A 25404-nucleotide genomic window follows, 5' to 3' on the forward strand; every position below is an offset into this window, starting at 1 on the left:
TACAACTGATGCCAAACAACTTGTTCTCCTGCCGTCCATCGCATTCGTAAATATAATTGATCAAACATTTGTTCTTTCAGTGCCTGCAGAGACCCACCTTATTCAGGTATATTGTGACTGCCAATGCATACAGTATCCCTATTTCCAAAAAAAGTTTCATTTATATAACACCATATCTCCCATGATGCTTTACGGGCAATAAATGACTTTGAAATGTAATGCCTGTCACGTGGCAAACATGGCAGCACACAAAAAACCCCACAAACCATAATGAGATGAATAAGCAGATCACTATTTTGGTGGTGTTGGTTGAAGGAGGAATGCTGGTCAGGACATCTCTCCACTCTATTTCCAACCCCATCATCTATCAATAGGGTATAAACAAAATTTAATAAACTGAACAGTTAAATTTAAAAGCCTTTGAAAAATTCTGCGGCATATGATAAATCTAGAGCTAATAGCAGAAAAAAATCAAGCGCGTTGAGGAGAGAAAGCAAAAAGGATCAAAGGCTAAGAATGTATGAAGAAAGAGACGGAACAGGAGGAGAAATGGTAAACAGTTTAGGAGGAGTAGGGCTAATGAGAATGGAGATCTGGAGGTTGAAGGAATGGTGAAGATACTAAATTGATTACTCTGCCTTGGTTTTTGCAGAAGATTATGATCGTGGGAATGTTACGTGCAAAACATTTTAGTTTCAATTGCTTGAAATAAATGTTTACTGGTAGTATTTACAAGATCGTAAATTTAAAAGCCTCTCTGTTCTAGAGGAGTGAGGAGACAAGATACAAAACTCGTGTTTCAGACCCACCTTCTTTATTACAGTATTCATATCAGATTTGTGTAATGTGTCCTTGCGATCACATTCCATCAGTGGTTTCACTTGGCTTCAGTCCATTTCCAAAACCCAAAGCATCATGCTAGAAGCTCTCAAGAAACAAGAGATGATTTCTGGACACTTTGCAAAACTATTTTAATTGGTATATTTTTGGGGTGCGGGGTGGGGGTGAAAAGTGCCGGAGTGTGAGAGAGAAACACGATCCTCAGCCAAACATCTTTACTACTGTTTAGATGGTTTGCAATCGTGGTTCTGCAAAAATTACAGCAATTTTTTGAGTTTTTGCTTTTTTTGCTATCAACCCGCCGCCACACACCTTTCCCAAATGTTGGGTCTGCCAGCACTGGCAGACCCGACAGGCAGTGGCGGGGGAGGCAATTGAAATCATTAGTGGCTTGTTTACAGCCACTTAACAATGCTTTTTTCCCATATTTGATTTTGACAGGTCGCCCACCAGTTTCCCGCTGTGCCTCAACCTCGTCAGTGAAGCTGAGGTGGGATGTGATATGCCTTTCTTTCAGCTGATGAGTTGACAGCTTCAAATGTCAAGTCAAAGCTCCCAGCTGAATCAGATATCTTCCCTTCACCACTAGCTTCTCGAAACTGCATTTCCACTACAGATTCAGAATGCTGCAAGTCTTTACACAAGTCTCCATCCAGTCTGACCTCATTACCTCTCCCATCACTTCTGTCATCTCTACTCCACCTGCCATCTATTCCATCAGTATCGGTGCCCTTGAAACTATCACACTTTGGTCCTCAGAATCCCACTACGATCAGCCCCAACACCAGCAGCACCAGGCACACCAGCAGCACCAACTGTCTCCACAATCAACTTGACCACATTGCTGCCCGGGATGCCAGGGATGGCTTCACCACAGCCAGATTTACTTCACTTGACGCTGTACACCCTGGCTGCCACATGATGCGCCAGGTTGGCATCACTCCACACCAGCACCATAAAGCATTCCTACAATGCCCAAGCCATTCCTTTCACACTTGTCACCATTGCGGGTGGGTGGGGGGGTACCCTTATGTCTCACCATTCACAGCAACTCACTAAGCCGCTTCCAAAGGTACACACAAATCTGTCAAAGAATGCAAAGTGTTGAAAATAAGATTTCAATGTTTAACAGCACATTACCAGAAACTTCACATGATCACAGCAGGATGAGTTTGAGTGTGACTTGGCAGTAATGTTTCTTGATCTACTGAAATCATTGAAAGGTTTGTGCCACTGCAGCCTGGTCCTCCTGATGACATCCCTGCTTGTGTCCTCCTGTGCAATGTGCAACCAGACTGCGTTGGTCTCGTGGGGAGGTGCCTTCCACCCATTGGAAGGGAAGAGAACCTCCCTGCGTGCTGTGACTCCCTCCATGGCCCCTTTAAGTGACATCATCAGATCCGCTTCCTATTAATTGGCCGGGAACTTCACTGGGCAGGCTTAACAAGCCCAAACAACGATAAATCACTTGGAGAGTGCGGGCTGGAGCAGGCAGCGGGCTGGGACCGCGCTACTGACCCCGGCCACCTCGAGCCCACCTCGATCAGTGAAATCGCGGCCAAAGTGTTGAAAATAAAGGTTTCAATGTTTGATACCACATTAATAGAAACTTTAAATGAACATTGCATAAAACACCCAAGTTTCTACCCTTGTGTTTTGTTAGTTGGTATAATTGCACTAGGATGAGGGCGAGTGTGAGGGGTGGCTAGTAAGATGGGGAAGTGATAATGTAGATAGAGAGGGTTGGGTGGAGGTCCAAGGTAAGTTGGTGTGAGTAAGGATGTGCAGGAGTAGGGTAGGGAAGGCAGAGTGATGGGGATGTGATGAGTGGCACAGCAGGATGAGATTGAGTGTGGCTTTGCAGTAACGGTTCGTGATCCACTGAGATCATTGAAAGGTTTGCATCACTGCAGCCTGGTCCTCCTGACAACATCCCTGCTTGTGCTCTCCTGTGCAATGTGCAACCAGGCTACGTTGGTCTCCTGAGAACCTCCCTGCATGCTGTGATTCCCTCCATAAGCATATGGAGGGAGATATGGGAGAGCCTGGGTGCAGCCATGCACCTCTGTGCAGTGCTTGTCAGTGTTTGCAGCACTTCAATGCTGCAGAACACTGACAGCACAAATGTCAAAATAAATTTACGCACAGTCCCTTTAAGGAAACCGGCTGATGACACATCATCAAATGTTGTCATCAGACCCGCTTCCTTCAATTGGTTGGCAAACATGCTGGGCGGTCTTAACAAGCCCAATCAGGGGAATATCATTTTGGACAGCGGGATGGAGCCAGCAGCAAGGCTGGGACCCGCACCGATGTCACCCGCCGAGGTTGGTAAAATCCAGCCCACTATAATTGCAGAATGAGTTTGAAGTGCAACTTGGTCTTGATCTAATGGCCAATAGATCCAAGAAAATTATGTATATACAATTTTTGTTCTATTTTGCAAAACTTCCACATAGACGTTGATCCTCTGAATTTATTCTTATGAATCATTTATTTCTCATTATGATTTTGGTTTGTCATAGAACCATTTTGCTGTCTTGTGCTACACTAATCTCACTTTGGAAGTGGCAGAATATTGTTTTTGGGCTAAAATAAATTAATATATTTATTTTCAAAATAAAGATGTCACGTGCAAAGATTGGTGCATCTAAATGTAAATATACAGCCATCCAAGAAAGCTCTTAGTGCATCTTCTGAAGTCGTAAAATGGTCTTTTTTTGTTTGGGGAAAAAAATGTTCTTATTTACTGACAAAGCAGCAATAGTTTTTTTTTCATGTGTCACTTTCAGTAATGACTCCCACAGGGTGATATTAGCACTTGTTGAATCAGAAATCCTCAGAACTACATCAAATCCTGTTTTTGTCCATTTTTAAAATTTATTTTTGAAGTTGTGATTTAAAGACACGCACACTTATTTACATTTGACGTAGTGAATATCCCAGTAGAGAAGAACACTGCACATTACTTGTTTCTACACATACACGTGAGATGCTTAATAATCCATTTCTTTCCAAGTTTGAACCCTGTTAATTGCATTGAGTGAATATAGCCATTTTTTTGTTTGATTTAAAAGGCACCAACTGGACTTGAGTAGAATTTTGTCAACATTCCATGTGCTTTTAGACTTTTATTTAAGTGTACAATAGTCCTTTGTTGTAATGATTGAGATCTTGTTGGGTGTCTTGTGAACCAATGCTGCACTCTACCCCTACATGTTTGAAGGAAGTTCTGATGGAAGGTCTTCAACCTGAAACGTTAACTTTGTTTCTCTCTTCAGAGATGCTGCCTGACCTGCTGAGTGTTTCCAGCATTTTCTGTTTTTAAGTCAGATTTCCAGCACCTGCAGTTTTTTGCTTATGCTTGAAATATTGTTCACCAGACAGCTGATTGTCCTGTATAACACAGCGGCCTAGAAATTCAGTGCCCTTAGCGCCGATTTTGCGGCGCTAGAGGGCCTAGCGCTGCAATTGGCACCGGCGCCGAAATTGCCTGGGGCCCTTCCGCCGCGGTAGACCGGTAGCGCTGCGCCGGCACCGATGACGTCATCGGTGTGCGCAGCGTCCCGGTTGCCATGCCGACGGGCCCCAGCGCCGAAATTCAGTTGCGGCCGCCTCGCCCGTGGCAGCCGCAACTAAGACTCTGGCAACAGAGTCTTACATGACTTTGCGCCGGCGCATTAAAGGCACCGCGGCGGCCGGCCGCTTTCCCGCCGGCCGCCTGGCCGCAGCTCCCTCCCCGGACTTCCCCCCCCCCCCCCCCCCCCCCGGAACAGAAGCAAGCCCGGCACTTGTCCGAGGTGCCGGGCTCATTTTTAAAAAGATTTTCGCGGGCCGCGGCCGGGTGCAGGCAGCTCCTCCTTAAGGGAAGGAGGAGGCCTGCACTTCCCGAACCTGCCGCACCGCAGCGGGCGCCGCAGCGCCGGAATAGCGCCGATATTCAGCGCGTAGCGCCAGTTTTCAGGCGCAAACAGCTCTCAGCAGCGCCGGCAGCCGTTTGGGCGCAGAATTGGTGAATTTTGGGCCCGACCAGCGCGACTTAGCTCCGGCACTAACTTCCGGCGCTAAAGCCCTGGCTGCGCCAAAACTCAATTTCTAGGCCAGCCTTCCTTATCTGCTTTATTTTTTTAATAGTTTAACATTATATTCTATTTTTTCTTGCAGGGTTTCATCTCTATCATAAACTCGCCTCAATTGTGCCAGAGAGCTGTCTGCTGATTATCATCGGGCTGTTAGTTGGAGGGATCATCGTTGGAGCTAAAGAGAGAACCCCCCCTGTTATGAGCACAGATGTATTTTTCCTGTACTTACTGCCACCCATAGTACTTGATGCTGGTTACTTTATGCCTGGCAGGCTTTTCTTTGGGAACATTGGGACTATCTTATGGTATGCGGTGATTGGAACCCTATGGAATGTAATTGGCATCAGTATGTCATTATATGGAATTTGCCAGGTTCAGGTTTTTGAATTAGGTGACATCACACTTATGCAGATCCTGTTGTTTGGAAGCTTGATCTCCGCTGTAGACCCAGTTGCAGTTTTAGCTGTCTTTGAAGAAATCCAAGTAAATGAGCAACTTCATATCTTGGTGTTTGGAGAGTCACTGCTCAATGATGCTGTCACTGTGGTAAGTAGTCCAGTTATATTCCTTTTGCTTGTATACTTTTAATATTATGCCAAACTTCAAGAAGCCTATCGTCAAACCCCCTCTGTTTTTGTAAATATCAACCTATCTCCAACTTTCCTTGTCTCTCTCAAGGCGTGGAATGTGCCATTGTCTTGCAAGTATGCTTTCATTGCTCCTTGTTTGAGACCTGCCAATTTGGCTTCTGCTGCACCCAAAGCACTGATCAAAAACGATATTCTTTGTTACTGCGACTCGTACTCTTCTCGTTGCCCTTCAGTTGTCTTTCAAGCTGTTCACCACTCCATCTTCCTCCAATGAGATGTTAAAATGCACTAAGTTGGACACAGTAAATTGTGTGGATGGGAGCAGGAAGTTATAATGGGACATACAGATTAAAGGAATGGGCAAAACTGTGGCAGATGGAGTTCAATGAGGGGAAATGTGAGAATGCACACCTGCATCCAAGAAAGACAAATTGCAATAATTTCTTGATGCAAGAAACTAGGAACTGCAGAGGAGCAAAGGGATTTGGGTGTCATGTACACAAATCACTAAAAGCTAGTGGACAGGTAGAAAAAGCAATCAAAAAGGCTAATGGAATGAATATCTCCAGAGGGCTGGAATACAAAGCTGGGTAAGTTATGCTTCAGTTGTACAGAGCTTTGTTCAGATCCCATCTGGAGTACTGGGCACCGGATCTTCGGAAGGAGGGGGCACAGCGCCAATTCACCAGCATGATAGCAGGTCTTAAAGGGTTAACATAGAAACATAGAAGATAGGAGCAGGAGTAGGCCATTCGGCCCCTCGAGCCTGCTCCGCCATTCAATGAGATCATGGCTGATCATCCAAATTCAGTACCCTGTCCCTGCCTTCTCCCCATATCCCTTGGTCCCTTTAGCCTTAAGAAATATATCCAACTCCTTCTTGAATATATTTAATGAACTGGCCTCCACCGCCCTCTGTGGCATAGAATTCCACAGGTTCACCACTCTCTGGGTGAAGAAATTCCTCCTCATCTCAGTCCTAAATGGCTTACCCCTTATCCTTAGACTATGACCCCTGGTTCTGGACTCCCCGGCCATCGGGAACATCCTTCCTGCATCTAGTCTGTCCAGGCCTGACAGAATTTTATAGGTTTCAATGAGATCCCCTCACAATCTTCTAAACTCCAGTGAGTATAAGCCCAATCGACACAATCTCTCCTCATACGTCATTCCTGCCATCCCAGGTATCAGCCTGGTGAATCTTCGCTGCACTCCTTCCATGGCAAGAACATCCTTCCTCAAATAAGGTGACCAAAACTGCACACAATACTCAAGGTGCGGCCTCACCAAGGCCCTGTACAACTGCAGCAAGACATCCTTGTCCCTGTACTCGAACCCTCTTGCTACGAAGGCCAACATACCATTTGCCGCCTTAACCGCCTGCTGCACCTGCATGCTTACCTTCAGCGACTCGTGCACAAAGAACACTCTGGTCTCTTTGCACTTCCCCTTCTCCCAATCTATTGCCATTCAAATAATAATCTGCCTTCCTGTTTTTGCCACCAAAGTGGATAACCTCACATTTATCTACATTATAGTGCATTTGCCATGTTTCTGCCCAATCACCCAACCAGTCCAAATCGTACTGGAGTTTCACAACATCCTCCTCACAGCATACCCTCCCACCCAGCTTTGTGTCGTCTGCAAATTTGGAGATATTACATCCAATTCCCTTGTCCAGATCATTAAGATATATTGTGAACAGCTGGGGTCCTAGGACCGGATCCTTGCGGTACCCCACTAGTCACTGCCTGCCACTCGGAAAACAACCCGTTTATTCCAACTCTTTGCTTTCTGTCCGCCAACCAGTTCTCTATCCAAGTCAATACCTTGCCCCAATCCCATGTGCCTTAATTTTGCCACACCAATCTCTTATGTGGGACCTTATCGAAAGCCTTCTGAAAGTCCAAATACACCACATCCACGGGTTAAATTATGAGAACAGGTTGCATAAACTTATCTTGTATTCCCTTGGGTTTAGAAGGTTGAGGGATGATCTAATTGTGCTTAAAATGATAAAGGGATTGTTGTAGGGTAGATACAGAGAAACTATTTCCTCAGTGGGGAGTCCAGAACAATGGTGCATAATTTTTAAATAGGAGCTAAGCCATTTAGGAGTGAAATCAGGAAGTACTTTGTTACACAAAGGGTAATGGAAATCTGGAACTTGTGGGTGTGGGTGCTGGGTCAATTGAAGTTTTCAAGACTGATAGATTTTTGTTGGGTCAGGGTATCAAGGGGTATAAAGAAAAGGTGGGTAAATGGAGTTGAGGCACAGATCAGCCATGATTTGGAACAGGCTCGAGGACTGAATGGCCTACTCCTGTTCCTGTGTGTATGTCTTGGGAATTAAACCATGCCCCCACTTTTCTGTCCCCTTCCCCCCCCCACCGCCCCCAAAAAACCCCAAGGTTAAAAATACTCTGCATACCATATATTGCGTAGTACCTTACTGTTGTATATAACCTCCGAAGAACTCTGCTGCTATTCTAAACTGCTTTATTGCAGTGCACCTAATCTCAAAAATAATTTGTTAAAGATGAACTACTTGTAATAGTTTACACAAACAATCACTATCATAACACCTTTATACTTCTGTTCTTTGTATTGTAATAAGTAGGTTTGTACTGAGCTATAGTCAGTTTTATTTTGCTTTTGTTCAATGTGCTGTATTTATACAACATACAGACTCACCACTTTGGAGTTGCCAGAAGCTTTTACAGTTATCTTATTTCCAACTGAATTAATACCCCATTTAGTCACATCATGAGATGTGGTGCAACATAAAGAAAGACTTGCATTTCTATAGCGCCTTTCATGACCGCCGGATGTTCCAAAGTGCTTTACAGCCAATTAAGTACTTTTTGAAGTGTAGTCACTGTTGTGATGTAGGAAACGCAGCAGCCAATTTGCGCAGAGAAAGCTCCCACAAACAGCAATGTGATAATGACCAGATAATCTGTTTCAGTGAAGTTGATTGAGGGATAAATATTGGCCAGGACACCGGGGATAACTCCCCTGCTCTTCTTCAAAATCGAAATAGTGCCATGGGATCTTTTACATCCACCTGAGAGCAGACAGGGCCTCGGTTTAACATCTCATCCGAAAGATGGCACCTCCGACAGTGCAGCACCCCCTCAGTACTGCATTGGAGTGTCAGCCTAGATTTGTGTGCTCAAGTCTCTGGAACAGGACTTGAACCCGCAACCTTCTGACTCGGCGAGGGTGCTACCCACGGAGCCACAGCTGACTAATTTTAATGACTTTTGTTATTGACTGACTTAAAGCAGGAAACCAGCTTAAGTTTCCCAGTTTAGGAATCTCATTCGGAAAGATCCAAACTGTTGAGTGAACCAGTATCAGATATCAGAAACCTTTCTATAATCAGTTGAAACTGCTGATTGTTTCCGTTCTTTTCCTGAGGAAACTAGTTTATTTTGGTTTCAAAGTCGATCAGACAAGGTGAGCTTTGGAAGCTGCATGTGAATGAACCTGCTGTTGCTAGGTAACAGTTCACAATGAGCCAAGCCTTCAGTAATTGTTCAAAGGGTAACACCATGCTTTTTACACACCAGCTTCTCGCTAATATTACTGTATACTATTGTTAATTCAGATTTAAATTATTCACTTTTTTCACACTAAATTCCCACCTTGCTGTGTTACTTGCATTGATTAATTCAAATTATTGGATAATCCAATTTTTTTAACATCAAACCAAGTTTGAAGAGTAGATGAATCCAATTTATTTGTGTGCTTTGAATGACAAATTATTTTTCAGCATTTTTAGTTATATCTTGAATGAGGACATTATCAGTTGTTGATGACTTGTAGGGGTAAAAATTGAGTCGCGTCCCCTTTGGGGCGCTAACTTCGCCGGGGCGATACTTTTAGCGCTCGGAAAAATTAGCGCCCCCACGGCCAAAATTGAGTGGTAGTGCCCCAAGAGGGAAGCGGGGCGCTACTGGAAGCGCCACGCCTCCCACTTGGGGCGCTGCGAGGGAATATCGTGGGTGCTACGTGCCGCAGCGCAGCGCGACCCGGGCCCAGCTGGGCCACCAGGGATCGTAGTGCCAGCAAAAGAGCCCAGCACTTAAGAGAAGTGCCGGGCTCATGGAGCGCAGCTGGCACTCCACAGGGGAGCGGGTCAGGAGGTCGGGGATGGCTATGAAGATAGGTGCTGGCAGGCGGCCAGCAACAAAAATGGCCGCCTGGCACCTCGCCTTTAAATAGCACCGCTCCGTCCGGCGGTAATTCAGGGGACACTACCGAAGATTGCGTCCGGGGCGCGAGTGGGGCGCTGCACACAGCGATGACATCATCACCAGCGGTGCAGCGCAACAGGGCACTAACGGTTACCACCGCCGCTAACCTCCTGCTGAATTTCGCGGGAGGCATTGGCGGTGCCATGCCCGGGCGCTACTTGCTTTGCGCCCCATTAGCGTCCTCTTAGGGCATTAATGGGAGGTGCAAAGCAACCGAGTTTTTCCCCTGTAATGTCTTAACCGGTCAGTGCAAATTAGGTATAAAATAACATTGTCTCAGTCAGGTTTGACCACATACAGTTGGGCACTATCCTATGTCTTGTCCCAGCAAAATTCATAACGTCATCGCACAGACACACACTGTGTGCCTTTTACATGCTACATGTGCAGTCGTGCTGAGTTTTGGAGAACAAATGCTACCCACGTAACCTATCCCCCACATATTATACCTACGTAATGACATATTATCCAAGGGATATGGGGATAGTGCGGGAAGGTGGAGCTGAGGTAGAAGATCAGTCATGATCTTATTGAATGGCGGAGCGGGCTCAAAAGGGTTGAATGGCCTACTCTTGCTCCAATTTCTGATGTTCTTATCTACTGACCTCATGGGTTGTACTTGAGCTGGTCTGAGGCTGCCCAGTACTACTTGTAATGTGCATTGGGTTATGGGGTATGACATTAATTCCTGGTGCTGGGCTGAAACTATCACATTGGGGGGGAACCTTAACCACAAAAAATGGGTGGGTTGGGGTCGGGTGGGAGGTTAAAGTGTTACAAAACTGAATCCTGACTGCAACCCGTCCACTTCCAGTTTTAACAGAGGCAGGATGGGGCTGGGCAGCCAACCTGCTCCCAGGAGACAGGTCTCCCATTTAAATATTATAATGAGGCTGGCATGCCTCAGATTTAAGCAGCATTTCAAACTTAACTGTGGCTGGTCGGGTTTATCAGGCCTCGGAGAACCCATCAACTAAAGTAAGGCGAGGACTGCTGGATCCAGAACGTAAGTGCCTTTACACTTACCTCCTGGATCCAGTGTCCCTGCCTCAACTATGCCCCCCCCCCACTAATTGGAGACCCACCTGTTAAGTCTGTGTGTTATATTGAGAATTACTACACAGACCACAAGAGTAAAATTTAACAGGTATTTACTAGTCGAAGGTCAGGGCGGAACTGCCCAATAAATCATTACACAGCACTTGTATACCGGTGTGGTCACCACCGGTATTACAGTATACAGCAGCCAAGATAAAGTAGTGCAACCCTTAAAATAGTTCTCTTAAAGGTGGAACGGTTACATACACTACAATCCTCCCTTTTTAGCTTAACAGTATATATTCCCCATTAAACATAACATCATAACATATATGCACAACTTCATGTAAAAACAGTTTACAGATTCAGTCTCTCTGGAGACTTCCTGACTTGGTCCGGATAACGCCTCGGTGGTGTAGTAGTTTTCGGTGGTGTAGTAGGTTCTTTTGGCAAGGTCGATTCGGCTTGAATGCCAGTGTCGGGTTCATCTGATTCCAATATCACCGGATCGGAGGTAGATACTATGGGTATCTCTGCTTCATCATTAGGCGTATAGAGTTGTGGAGTAGGTTGTCCCTTTTCAGATGACTCTATGATCTGGTCAACATGGCGCCTTATTATGCTTTCACCAATGTCCACGGTATACATCAGCGGTCCTAGTCGTGTGCAAATAGTTCCAGGCTGCCATTTCTCGGTACGGTAGTCCCGGGCCAAAACTTGTTGACCTATCTGGAAGGTTCTAGTTGGCCTTTCATTCATGCCTTGAAATTGCCGGTTCTCTACGTCCCTTCTGATGTTTGGCTTGATCAAATCCAGCCGGCATCTTAGTCTTCTATTGAAAAACATCATGGCGGGAGTTTGGTTTGTAACCGCATGTGTTGCATTCCTGTACGCCAACAAGAAGTTATCTACCTTATGTTGTAGATTTATGTCTTCCTTACCCATGGCCTTTATGGCCTTCTTGAAGGTCTGGACAAACCTTTCAGCTAGTCCATTGGTGGCGGGATGGTATGGGGCGGACGTGTAGTGCTTAACCCCATTGTTTTTTAAGAACTTCCTGAATTCTTCGGACACAAATTGCGGTCCATTATCAGAACAGATCTGTTCCGGCAGCCCATTCCTGGCAAATATGGTCCTTAATACTGTGATGGTTTTTTCCGTGGTGGTGGAGGACATCTTTATTACCTCCGGCCACTTGGAGTGTGCATCCACCGCGATTAAGAACATTGAGTCCATAAATGGACCAGCAAAGTCGATATGTACCCTTTGCCATGGAGATGAGGGCCACTCCCATGGATGTAGAGGAGCTTGTGGTGGGGCGTTTTGGACCTTCTGGCATCCTAGACAGCTCTTGGTCATTTCTTCGATGTCTCCATCGATACCTGGCCACCACACAAATGCTCTGGCTAGGTTCTTCATTTTCACTCCACCCAGATGCCCCTCGTGAAGCTCCTTTAGCACTTTATGCTGGAGTTTGGGTGGAATCACCACTCTGGATCCACACATCAAAGTTCCTCGGCACACTGACAGCTGTTCTCTTCTTTGCGAAAATGCTGGCAACAGTGGTTCGCCATGTGCTGGCCATCCCTTCACCGTTAAATCGTAGACTCGTGAGAGAGTCGGGTCATTTCTTGTTTCCTTTTCGATCGTAGAATTTGTTACTGGTAGACATTCCACTATGGTTGAGTGGAACATCTCCACTGGGTCCACTGTAGGCGCTTCTTCTACCGTTGGCAACGGTAGGCGCGATAAACCGTCAGCATTCCCATGCTGTTTTGATCCTTTGTATTCTATGTCATATTGGTGTGCCCCTAGGAAAAGGGACCACCTCTGTAGCCTTTGCGCTGTCATAATGGAAACGCCCTTTTTAGGGTTGAATATGGATACCAATGGCTGGTGGTCTGTCAGCAGTGTAAACTTCTGGCCCTGCAGGTAATGATTAAACTTCTTTACTCCCCACACCAGGCTGAGAGCCTCCCTATCTATCTGAGCATAGTTGCGCTCAGCGGAGGTCAATGATCTGGATGCAAATGCGACTGGCCTTTCCAAGCCATTTGGCAACCTGTGTGAGAGTACTGCTCCAATACCATAAGGAGAAGCATCACAAGCTAAACGAATAGGTAGCGTTGGGTTGAAGTGAGCCAACACTTCCTCTGAGGTGATCAATGCCTTGCTTTTGCGAAAGGCCTTCTTACAGTCCTCGCTCCACTTCCATGGTACTTCTTTCTGCAAAAGAGCATTCAGCGGGTGCAGCACCGTGGATAGATTTGGCAGAAACTTATGGTAATAGTTAATCAACCCTAGGAACGACCTCAACTGGGATACATTTTCCGGAGCGGGAGCCTTCACAACAGCTTCGATCATGTCAGGTGACTTGTGCAGCCCCTCCTGGCCAATGACATGACCACAGTACGAGATCCGTTTCTGAAAGAACTCACATTTCTGGCGATTAACTCGAAGGCCATATTCCTTCAACCTGGTGAGCACCAGTTTCAAATTTGCAAGGTGTTCCTCATCGTCATCTCCTGTAATCAGGATATCGTCCAAGTAATATTGAGTGCTTGGAATTCCCTGTAATACCTGCTCCATGGCCCTCTGCCAAATTGCTGGAGCCGAAGCCACTCCAAAAACCAGTCTATTATATCGATACAAGCCTCTGTGCGTGTTGATTGTGAGATACTGGCGCGACTCTTCCTCAACTTCCATCTGTAAGTACGCTTGCGCCAGGTCTATCTTGGTGAAGCGTTTCCCGCCAGACAATGAAGCAAAGATATCCTCAATCCGCGGAAGCGGATATTGCACCGTGTGAAGCACCGGATTAACTGTGATCTTGAAGTCTCCACAGATGCGGACCTTCCCCGGTTCCCCTGGCTTGTTACTCGATGAACGCTTCATGACGGGAACAATGGGCGTGGCCCACTCACTCCAGTCCACCTTAGACAGTACTCCTGAATGTTCTAGCCCTTCCAGCTCAGCTTCCACAGCAGGTCGTATCGCATAAGGTACCGGTCTGGCTTTGAAAAATGTTGGGGTTGCATGTTCTGCAATCTTGATTTTTGCCTTAATTCCTCTCAGTGTTCCCAGTCCCTGTTGGAACACCTCTTTAGCCTCATCCAATATTCTGGACAATCGTTCAGGTTTGACATCTTTTTTTCCGGAATCTACCGTTATTGCGTTTAGGGAGTGCCAGTCCATATTTATTTTCCTGATCCACTCCCGTCCCAGAAGTGGTGGACCTCCCTCAGGTAGTACATATAAGTCCATTCCTTGGTGTTCTTTGCCCTTGTGTACCACCTTGACTTTTATCTTTCCGATGGGGTATACTCTTTGCCCCGTGTATGTCTGCAATACTATCTCCGTATCCCGTAGGGGAATATGTTTGAATAACTTTTTGTAATCTTGCTTATTCATGACCGTCAACGCCGATCCGGTGTCCAATTCCATCTTCACTTGGACTCCTGCTATCTGCAGTGTGACCCAGATAGTTTGTCGGTCAGCTTCCTTACTCACATTGTGAATTCTCAGACTACCCAGTTCCTTGCTGTTGGAGTCTGAATCCGAATTCTGTTCATCCGAACTCTTCTCAGCCATCTTATGTACCTTTCTGCACTTTTCCTGCGGTGACTTTTTGTTGCTGGTCTTCTTTCCTGACCGGCATACTTTAGCTATGTGACCAAGCTTGCCACATTTTCTACATTCCTGGTTTTTAAACCAGCATTGGTTCTGATCGTGTGTCGTCTTTCCACAACGATAACATTTTGTTGTACCCAAAGCCATTTGATCTATGCTGAGTACCGCTGCCTTTAGCTGCATTTCCGCAGTGCCTCTCGCTGCGGCCTCGTGCGATGCTGCAATAGTGACAGCCTTATCAAGTGTAAGATCATTCTCTTCAAGCAGCCGCTTTTGTGTTCCTTCTTTCAACAATCCACACACGAATTTGTCTCTCAGTGCCTCTGTCAGACTTTCTCCAAACTGACAGTATTTCGCTAACTTACGCAGTTCAATTAAATACTCCGCGTTGCTTTCCTCTTTCAGTTGCGTTCTCGCATAAAATTTAAATCGTTCCGCTAACATCAGTGGTGTGGGGTTCAAATGATTTTTCAGGACAGCAACAATTTTAGCGAAAGTCTGATCCGTCGGTTTAGCTGGTGATAGAAGATGCTTCAATAGCCCGTATGTCTTCGCACCCATTGAGTTTAGTAAGGTTATTGCTTTATCTTCATCTGATATTTTATTTGCCTTACAATATATCTCTATGCGTTCTACATACGTGGCCCAATCTTCAACATCGGGATCGAAATCGTTGATGTTACCACGCTTAGGCATCCTCGCAATCTTCTTGAGAAACAAAAGGAAATTTTTCTTTTATTTTTTTTTTTCAAAATGGCGGTTTCCCGCGCTTGTCTTCTTCCCCCGCCTACGAAAATGGCGGCTTCCCGCGTTTGCCTTTCTCCCCCGCTGGCTGTAATGGCGATTGCCGTATTGCTGCATTCGCCCTCCCCAGCGGTTTTCAAATCGTGCCTCCCAGCCCCTCTTGCAGTCCGGTCCTTTCCCCCGGCTGCGGCTGAGTTCTCCGCGGTTTTTTTTAAAATTTTCTCCCGCGTCTTACGCTGACCCGGTCGCTGCGCCTCGCGGCCTCGGTAGCTGCCCGGCCTTTTTCACCGGTCGCGGTCGAGCTCTCTCTCGACGCTGTTGCGTCTCCCAGCCCGCTTGCAGCCCGGTCTTTTACACCGGCTGCGTTTGCATGCACCGCGGCTCCCGTGCCTTACGCTGGCCCCAGTCTCAGCGCCTCTGGCCCCGACTTCTGTCCGGCTCTTTTCCCCGGCCGTGGTCGAGTTCTCTGCCCTTATATCCTCCGTTTTTCCCTCCCCTACTTCACGCCAACGTGGCCGACTTGCTGCTCGTCGCTGATCGGCTTACCCACCACCGTGATAGAAGGGATGATCACTGCCTGTTGCTGATGGAAGGCTTCGTGTCAGAATTCTTCCTTTGCTCTGCAGACCCGAGTCTTTTCTCAGCAGAATGATGAGGGCGGATGCCTCCTCTCGACGCCCGTTAAACTGCCTTGGATATATCTCTGCCGCAGGGTAAGATCGTACTCGTCGCCACTGTTAAGTCTGTGTGTTATATTGAGAATTACTACACAGACCACAAGAGTAAAATTTAACAGGTATTTACTAGTCGAAGGTCAGGGCGGAACTGCCCAATAAATCATTACACAGCACTTATATACCGGTGTGGTCACCACCGGTATTACAGTATACAGCAGCCAAGATAAAGTAGTGCAACCCTTAAAATAGTTCTCTTAAAGGTGGAACGGTTACATACACTACACCACCAAGAGGCCTTTGATTTCCCCCCACCCACGATGCCTCCAATAGCCTTCCCAGACTCGCTCTCCCCCAACTGCAGCCCCCCCCCCACCCCACATAATATACTTGGGTAGAACAAATGAAGGACAGAGACACGACGAGTTTCTAGTCCATGTGCTTGCTTTATTAGGCCAGAGCGAACTGAGCATGCTCATACCAAACCATGTGATAATACATTACACCCCCCCACCGATGATTCTCAGGCCAGCCCCGATCCTCTCGCCTCCTCTCCACCCTTCCCCGATGCTCCAGCCCCGATTCATTCTTCTCTCCCCCGGCCCCCACCTGATACCTCCTTCCTCCCTGCGGCCTAGTGCCTCTCCATCTGGTTGGCTGTGGGTGGGAAACAGAAACAAATGCTAATCAGGCCCTGCCATTAAATTCGGCAAGGCCTGCGGGAAACCTGTTCTCCTGGGTTTCCCGACCGCTTCCTAGCCACATTCCCTGCTCCCAACCCGCCACCCGATTAAAATTCTGGTTATTAACTCCGCTGTGTAGGGGGTTTTGGTGTGTGTGTGTGTCAGCTTCACCTCTGACTCCTTTGAGCAGTTCGAATCGCTCCACACCCCTGGGTTCTAGACACCGGACTTAGGTACAGGCGGCGATACAGAAAATCGAGTAGACAAGTGGCTTGGTGCAAGAAAACCAAATTTTATTAAAAGGCTGAATAAAACACAATGCTACTGAGAATTACTGGTATAGTTACAGGCATAAAACAGTTAATAAACTTATATGGGAATGGGGAACACACGGCTCATCGAGGGAAACAAATACATTAAAAATCCCCTTATCCTTAATCCTACCCCCTATACCTAACTAGATTAAGCTATGAGGGGCCAGGAATTCATGCTCACCAATTCAAAACCTGTTGCTTTAAATGGTGCGGTTTGAGGTCCGCTCTTCCTGTCCTTTGGGGTATCCCATCGCCACGTGGTCACAGGGCGCAGCGCTGAAGTTGTTTGTGCAAAGGCACCCTCCCTTCTTCTCCGTCAAAGTCTTCGTCGAGTACTTCATCGCGATGGGCCTCCTTCTCCTTTGGGCAGTCGCTGACGGTATTGCTGTGGTCGGGGGTCGGTTGGCGGTTTTTACCGTCTAATGATTTTGCTACCCACGCTTCGAACACCAGCTTATTCTTCAACTGGGCTGTTACTGTCCATGTGACAAACGCCAGCTTATAACTAGGCCGTTTGTCTTGATTTTGCTACCCATTCTTTGAATGTCAGCATATTCTCAAATTGGGGTTTTACTGTCCATGCATGTAATGCCAACTTATTCACCAAACGCCAGCTTATAACTAGGCGTTTGTTCCCCAACGCGTCTTTCGCTGCCCTTCTCTGCTCTTATCGGTTTACCGTATTCTTCGTCTTGTCTCGTCTCGTCTGCCCATTTCTGGCCCGTGTGTCCTGTGTGGTTTCGAACTCGGGTCTCGTTCTCCTCCCGTGTTTGGGCCCTCGGTGTAGTAATGCGCGTCCTTGGTGTTGAGCGGCGCGGAGAGCGAGAAGAGAGCCCGCCACGAGGCCAGGGCACGAGAACGAGCAGCAGCAGGCCAAAAGCCAAACGATAAGAGGCCAGAGCAAGAGCGCGAGATCACTACCGATGGGCCTACAATTATACCCGATTCTTCATTCCTTATCTGCGCGCCAAATCAGGTCAGTCCTTTGTCTAACTTTTGGCGGGCTCGTTTAAACTGATTACAGCCATTTACTTTAACGACCCTGAAATGGCTGTCTCTGTGTTTTAATGGTTTTGATGTCCTGGTTGTTGGTTATGTATGAGACTTAATCGGGTTTTCCTGACTTGATGGCTTCTGTGAGCTGTTACCGATTAAATATGCAGAAACCTGATGGCCTTGATTGTGGCCCATTCTAACCTGATCTGTTTCAAGGCGAATGGAATGCATATTCTGTGTTTGCACTGTCTGGCCCCACAGAGTCTATTCACAGGTCTATGCATTTTAAGTTTCGTTCCAGGCTTGAAAAAAAGGTGTCTGCCTGCTTGCAGAGCCTTGCTTTTAAAATCCTGTCCTTTTGGTCATGAGGTTGCAGAAGCCATTTTGGGCACCCTGTCCTTTTTCATAACTTGTCCATGCGGGTCCCTTTTTCCATAACTTCGGGGAATGTGGGAATTTTGAGAAACCTACAACTGCTAAACCACCAATTTGGATGGTTCTTCATAGAATCCTCATATAGTAGAGTCTAAATTTCATTATCACATATTTACACTCCTATAAGTGATTTACACTCCTATAAGTGAAGTGTAATGCAAAAATACAAGTATATCAAAGGCACTAAATCCTTGTTGGCTTGAAGTTGATATGCACAGTCCTTGCATCCTTTACATTCCTCTCTGGTCTCTTTTGCATATTATGCAAGATGTATTATTACGTAATGGGACAAAATGTCAGTTGCAACCATGCAAAGTCAGAAACTAGTGGGCGCCCTGCTGTGTGAACAAGATTGCAAAGGCATTAACACCACATATCTCAATTCACACTCTATTGCAGAACAGGATGCTTAGTTCATTATCTTTCCCCCTCCCCTTTTTATTGTTTTTCTGATTTTTTTTTCCAGCTCTGAAGATGGGCCTGGCCTGAAATGTTGAACCGTCTATTCTCTATGTGTGCTCACTGCTGTGTTTTTCCAGCATTTTCTGTTCTTTAGTTCATTCACTAGAATTGATATTGCTGTTGATATGCCAGCCACTTTGTGCTGATCAATTTCAAGTCTTCTACAATCCCACCTTCTCCATTTAATCGAGAGTCTCCTCAGCAGTCATAGGCCAGTGCCTCTGATTACATATGTACAGAGCACTGCCATCTTTTTCCCCCTCCAGCACAATGATGACATTTTCATTTAAAATATGCGTTAATATAGTATACCTTAGCATGTTGAAACATTTCAAAGCACTCCACATAATGAATCACCTTTTTTTAAAGTGATGTGACTGCTAAGTTAGCAAACATAATAGTTATAGGGGGAAAAATTGGGTGAGTAGTGCCACCTGTTAGCGCCTAAAGAGGCAGTCAGTGGCTGTAGCGCCACTGGCTGCGCCTCCCGCGATATTCAGCAGGGGCGCTAATGGTGGCATTAGTCTTTTGCGCTGCGCCGCCACCGATGACGTCATCGGTGTGCGCAGCACCCCATTCGCGCCCCGATCGCGATATTTGGTAGCGAACGCCGCTGTAGCGCCGTTCGCTACCCGCGCCCAGTTCACGGGGCCTTGCTGCACCGGCAGAGGCGCAAGTTGAGGTGGAGGTGCGGGGCAGCCGCTTTTTCGGCAGCCGCCTGCCAGCACCTCCGTCCCCGGCCTCCTGGTAACCCCCCCCGTGGCATTGCCGGCTGTTTCCCGAGAGCCCGGCACTTCTCCTTGGTGCCGGGCTCTTTTGCCAGCACTCGCGATCGGGGCTCGCGCTGCTGCAGGCCCCTCCCCCTTAACAGTGGGAGGAAGGCCTGCAGTACTGCAGCGTGCCGTGCCACAGCGTGTGGCGCTGCGGCACGTAGCGCTGCGAAATTCACTTTCAGCGCCCTAAGAGGGATGCGGAGCGCCTCGAGCCGTGCCCCGTCTCCCTCTAGGGCCACTTCAACTGAATTTGCGGTGATCGCGGCGCAAATTCCAGCGCCCAGGCGAACTTTGGCGCCTCAGGCCAATTTCTAGGCCATAATGTGTTGGTGTAGGGGTTACGGGGATCGGGTGGAATATGTGTCGGTGCAGGCTCGATGGGCCGAATGGCCTCTATCTGCACTGTGGGGTTTCTGTGATTCTGTGATACTGCATCACTGTTGCGATGCACTTAATACTATAGAATCTGATGCACTACAAAATGCCTGTAAGTTGCCATTGTTTGGCTTAACTTCATGTCTCTGGTACACAACACCCCCGATTTTAAATCTGGGTGTGAGTGTCTTTGCAGGGGCTGAGGTGGATGGGAAATATCCATCATAGTGCCTTCACGATTACCGGCCCTCATTACCATGCTCGAGAAAGGACTCTTGCTCTAATCTGGCAGGAGGAACTAGGTGACCAGCGGGCTGCAGCAAGATAGGACCTTGCTGTGCCTAAATTGGCTCCTGTTCGCTACATTACAACAGCAACTGCACTTCAAAAGTATCTTATTAGCTATAAAGTGCAAGCAGTCACACAACACCAGGTTATAGTCCACCTATAACCTGGTGTTGTGTGACTTCTTGCATTTGTCCACCCCAGTCCAACACCGGCATCTCCACACCATAGCTGTAAAGTGTTTGGAATGTCCCGAGGTCATGAAAGGTGCTATATAAATGCAAGTTCTTCACTGTTGGTGACTTTGACCAGGGTGATCTTAGTACCGTGGAAATCTGACTGAAAGGATATGAGCAGGGAGAGGTAGACAAGGAGCTGGATGAAAATGATGCATTTGAGGACTTTGGAGAAGTGAGGTTAGAAATGGGGCACGGCGTGTAGGATGCAACAGTTTTGAAGACTGGCTGAGCAATAACTGAGGAAAGGGTGTCTGCCAGCAATAGGCTGAGGAGAGGCTGTTGAGTTGTCAGATGGTCAGTCAAGTGAAGGGGAAGTCACTTGGTCCAGATGGGATGCATCCCAGGTTGCTAAGGAAAGTAAGGGTAGAAATTGCGGAGGCACTGGCCATAATCTTCCAATCCTCCTTAGATACAGGGGTGGTGCCAAAGGACTGGAGGATTACAAATGTTACAACCTTTTTCAAAAAAGGGGAAAAGGATAAACCTGGCAATTACAGGCCAGTCAGTTTAATGTCGGTGGTGGGGAAACTTTTAGATACAATAATCCGAGAGAAAAGTAACAGCCACTTGGATAAGCATGGACTGATAAAAGAGAGCCATCATGGATTTTTTTAAGGGCAAATTGCGTTTGACTACCTTGATTGAGTTTTTTGATGAGGTAACAGAAAGGGTGGATGAGAGCAGTGCAGTTGATGTTGTGTATATGGACTTTCAAAAGGCGTTTGATAAAGTACCACATATTATGCTTGTTAGCAAAATTGAAGCCCATGGGATAAAAGGGGCAGGAGCAGCATGGATACAAAATTGGCTGAGGGATAGAAAACAGAGTTGTGGTGAATGACTATCTCTTTTTTGGACTGGAGGGAGGTATACAGTGGAGTTCGTCATGGTTCAGTACTAGGAGCACTGCTGTTTTTGATATACATTAATGACTTGGGGGTACAGGGCGCAATTTAGAAATTTGCAGATGACACAAAACTTGGAAGTGTAGTAAACAGTGAGGAAGATAGTAATAGACTTCAAGAGAACATAGATAGGCTGGTGGAATGGGTGGTCACATGGCAGATGAAATTCAACGCAGAAAAGTGTGAGGTGATACATTTTGGTAGGAGGAATGAGGAGAGACAAGACATGCTAAATGGTACAAAGAGGTGCAAAGAGAGACCTGGGGTGCTTGTGCACAAATCTTTGAAGGTGGCAGGACAGGTTAGCGTAGCAGTTAATAAAGCGTATGGGATCCTGATCTTTATAAATAGAGGCATAGAGTACAAAAGCCAGGAAGTTATGCTAAACCGATATAAAACACAAATTTGGCCTCAGCTGGAGTATTGTGTTCAATTCTGGGCACCATAGGAAGGCCTTGGAGAGGGTACAGAAGAGATTTATTAGAATGGTTGCAGGGATCAGGGATTACAGTTACATGGATAGACTGGAGAAACTGGGGTTGTTCTCCTTGGAGCAGAGAAGGCTAAGAGGAGATTTGATTGAGGTGTTTAAAATCATGACGGGTTTAGTTAGAGTAAATAAAGAGAAACTGTTTCCAATGGCTGAAGAGTTGATAACCAGAGGGCACAGATTTAAGTAATTGGCAAAATAAACAGAGGTGACATGAGAAAAACATTTTTATATGAGTGGTTAGGATTTGGAATGCACTGCCTGATAGGGTGGTGGATACAGATTCAATAGTAGCCTTCAAATGGGAATTGGATAAATATTTGAAGGAGAAAAAAATGCAGGGATATGGGGAAAGAGCGGGGGATATGGGGAAAGAGCGGGGGAGTGGGACTAACTGGATTGCTCTTCGAAAGAGCCAGCGCAGACTCAAGGGTCGAATAGCCTCCTTCTATGCTGTACTATTCTATTATTCTATGAATCATAATGGGGGGGGGGGGCGGCGAACAGAGGCTATGTGGCTCAAGTTAACCTCCTTTGATTCTAGGTCTAATTCTTTCCAATCATAAAATTCCAAATGACATTTTTTTTAAAGCCCATAATACAAGCATTAGACAGTTTTTTAATATATACATTTTTACTGTTGCTTTGATTTGACCATGGTTCGCGAGGGTCCCTGCTAACTAGTGCCCATGCTAATTCCTTAACATCCTTAAAACAGCCCAGCTGTCCCAGTCAACTATTTGATGTTATTAATCTGTTTTTCTTTTATTTCTTTCAGGCTCTGTACCACTTATTCAAGTCCTTCTGCCAGATGCACACTGTTCAAACTGTGGACATCTTTGCTGGAATTGCCCAGTTTTTTGTGGTGGGCATTGGTGGCGTAATCGTGGGGATTATTTATGGATTTGTTGCAGCTTTCACCACCCGCTTTACTCAGAATATTCGTATAATTGAGCCACTGTTTGTCTTCTTGTACAGTTACCTCTGCTACCTGACAGCAGAAATGTTCCGTCTGTCGGGCATCATGTCGTGAGTATCCTACAATTTGTCTACTGAGTGTATTAAAGATCCGCTTGTTTTCAAAGTAATGTCCTCTTGATGAGCTTTGGGCAGCGGATCAATGAATCAATGGGCTAGATTTTCAGTAGCTTGCGCCAGCAGTTAGCGCCTTAAGAGAAGTGATTTCCGGGCGCTATGCGTGTAGCGCCCGGGCGCAGCGCAGTTTGCGCTCCGCCCCAAATTAAGTTGCCCGTTAGCGCCGGCGCAAAGTTTAGCGCCCGCCCGGATGCGCGCGCAGAAAATGACGTCACATCCTCGTGCAACGCCCTTTGGCCGCCCCGATTGCAAACTTCAGTCGGACCGCCCCATTGTGCGGCGGGCGGCCGGAGCGTTTGGAAAAAGGAACGCAACACAACCAGCGCGGGCCCCGGGGGGCGCTAATTAAAGGGAACGTCCTCTCCAGTATAAAGGCCATCCTTTTTTCAGAAAACAGTCTTGTGCAACGCATTTCTGGAGACACAACAAGGAGGATAGCTAACTGGTTTCAAGCAGCAAGAGCCAGGTATTTTTGGACTCAGGCAACAGCGCTGCAAGTGGCCATTTGGAAATTAGAGTGTTTGCCAGGATTTGATGGGGGTTGCATGGGGTGCCAACGCGGAGCTGCAGCTCCATGTCCGTAGGGCTCGCAGACGCATTGTGAGAGGGGCAGCCCTGGCTAGAGGCAGAGGGGGCTACAGGCGTCGGCCACGTAGGCCTTACCCAGTCAGGCTATACCGCCAGCAGCGCTCCTACCTAAACATGAGTGCCGCGCGATGTGTTAAAAGGCTCCGATTCCGAAAGGGGGTGATTGCAGAGATCTGCCACCTGCTTCGCCGAGATCTGCGGCCAAAGCTCAGGTGCAGGACGTCTCTGTCGGTGGAAGTGAAGGTGACAGTGGCATTGAACTTCTATGCCACCGGCTCCTTCCAATACGCTGCTGGGGACATAGCAAACATCTCCCAGTACGGCGCGCATCGCTGCATCCGCCAGGTGACCGAAGCACTGTTCAGAAGGAGAAGCCAATTCATCTCCTTCCCCATGGCCCTGGAGAGCCAGCATCAGCGCGCATTGGGATTTTCCAGACTCGGGGAATTCCCCTTGGTGCAGGGCGCCATTGACTGTACGCATGTGGCTTTGCGGGCCCCTCTGGAGCATGGCGAGCAGTATCGCAACAGGAAGGGCTACCATTCTCTGAATGTGCAGCTGGTCTGTGACCACAAGCAGCGCATCATGGCAGTCAATGCCAGCTTCCCAGGCAGCAGCCACGATGCCTTTATCCTGCGGCAGAGTACTGTGCATGACATGTTCCAGGCACAGCCTCCCCCAAGAGGATGGCTACTCGGGGACAAAGGCTATCCTTTGTGCACCTGGCTCATGACCCCGCTCCGCGCGCCCAGGACCGCTGCTGAAGAGGCCTACAACGAGAGCCATCAAACCACCCGCAACATCATCGAGCTAACTATTGGGGTCCTCAAGCAGCGGTTCCGCTGCCTTGATCGCTCCGGAGGAGCTCTCCAGTATTCGCCGGACCGGGTCTCCCAATTTGTGGTGGTTTGCTGCATGCTACACAACCTGGCTATCCGCAGGACTCAGGCACTGCCACCTGACGTTGGACCAGCACCTCAGGAGGAGGAGCAGGAGGAGCATGAGGAGGAGGAGGAGGAGGAGGAGGAGGAGCTGGAGTACGTTCCCAGGAGGGAGCGACCAGGGCCAAGGGCCGCACGACGCCACCTTATTACACGGTACTTCTAAGCCCCCTGTCAGGGAATGGCCAGGGGCCATGAGGGAAGATGAATGCAGCCGCTCCGCAAGCCCTCAGCCGGCGAAGCCAACAAACACTAAGAAGAACAACCATGGAGACTGCATGAATAAAGATAATTTTTTATTACACAAAAATGAAAAGCCCTTCCCACATGAATCCCCCAAAACAATAAACGGGCCCCACAAAAAGCCCAACAAACGACTCACTCCCACAAACTGGGGAGGAGCCACTCCACCTTTATTGAAACCGGGCCTCAACGTCGGCCTAACGCAAAAAAAAAGCCCTCCAAAAGCACAACCATGGGCAAAATAAAGATGGCCACCGCCATATTAAAGGAAAGCTGGCCACACCCTCTACTGAGTGGCCCGCGAGGGCGAGACCTTGGCCAGCATTTTGCCTCCCCTGCCCTGCCTGCTGCTCCTTCGCAAGCTCTGCCCAGTGGCTGCTGCGAGGCTGGGGGAAGGCGCCTGAGGCTCAGATGCCCTTCTGCCAGATGCCGCTGGGGGGCGGCCTACACGGCGTTTGGGCCTCGAGGGGCCGTCTGCTGAGTGGCGCACCTGAGCCTGGCCACCATCAGCTGCAGCCGCTTGCCGTCGACGCCCCAGAGGGGGAATGGCGGCGACGGATGGCGCAATGTGGGCCAGCTGGCGTCTGGGATGCGCTGGCTGGTGCTGTGGCGCGGTGGCACTCGGCCGGGCCCGCACTGCAGGATCCGCAGCAATCAGCCGACGGCCGGCTTGCTGGGATGGTCCAGCGCGGCGCCTGCCCTGGCGATGCCTGCCTGAGA

General features: G+C 47.7%; 1 protein-coding gene across 1 annotated transcript in view; it reads left to right on the plus strand.

Moving 5' to 3' along the window:
- LOC147111757 (sodium/hydrogen exchanger 2-like) overlaps nucleotides 1-25404 on the plus strand; it is a 117598-nt gene that overhangs the window by 38871 nt on the left and 53323 nt on the right. Inside the window, exons 2-3 of the mRNA XM_085998958.1 lie at nucleotides 5005-5468; nucleotides 22596-22846. Coding sequence (XP_085855084.1) covers nucleotides 5005-5468; nucleotides 22596-22846 — 715 coding nt within the window. The remainder of the gene's footprint in view (nucleotides 1-5004; nucleotides 5469-22595; nucleotides 22847-25404) is intronic.

This window comes from Somniosus microcephalus, chromosome 10 (genome assembly GCF_052327205.1).
Source record: "Somniosus microcephalus isolate GS21.2 chromosome 10, FLI_Smic_1.0, whole genome shotgun sequence".
Taxonomy (NCBI): Eukaryota; Metazoa; Chordata; class Chondrichthyes; order Squaliformes; family Somniosidae; genus Somniosus; species Somniosus microcephalus.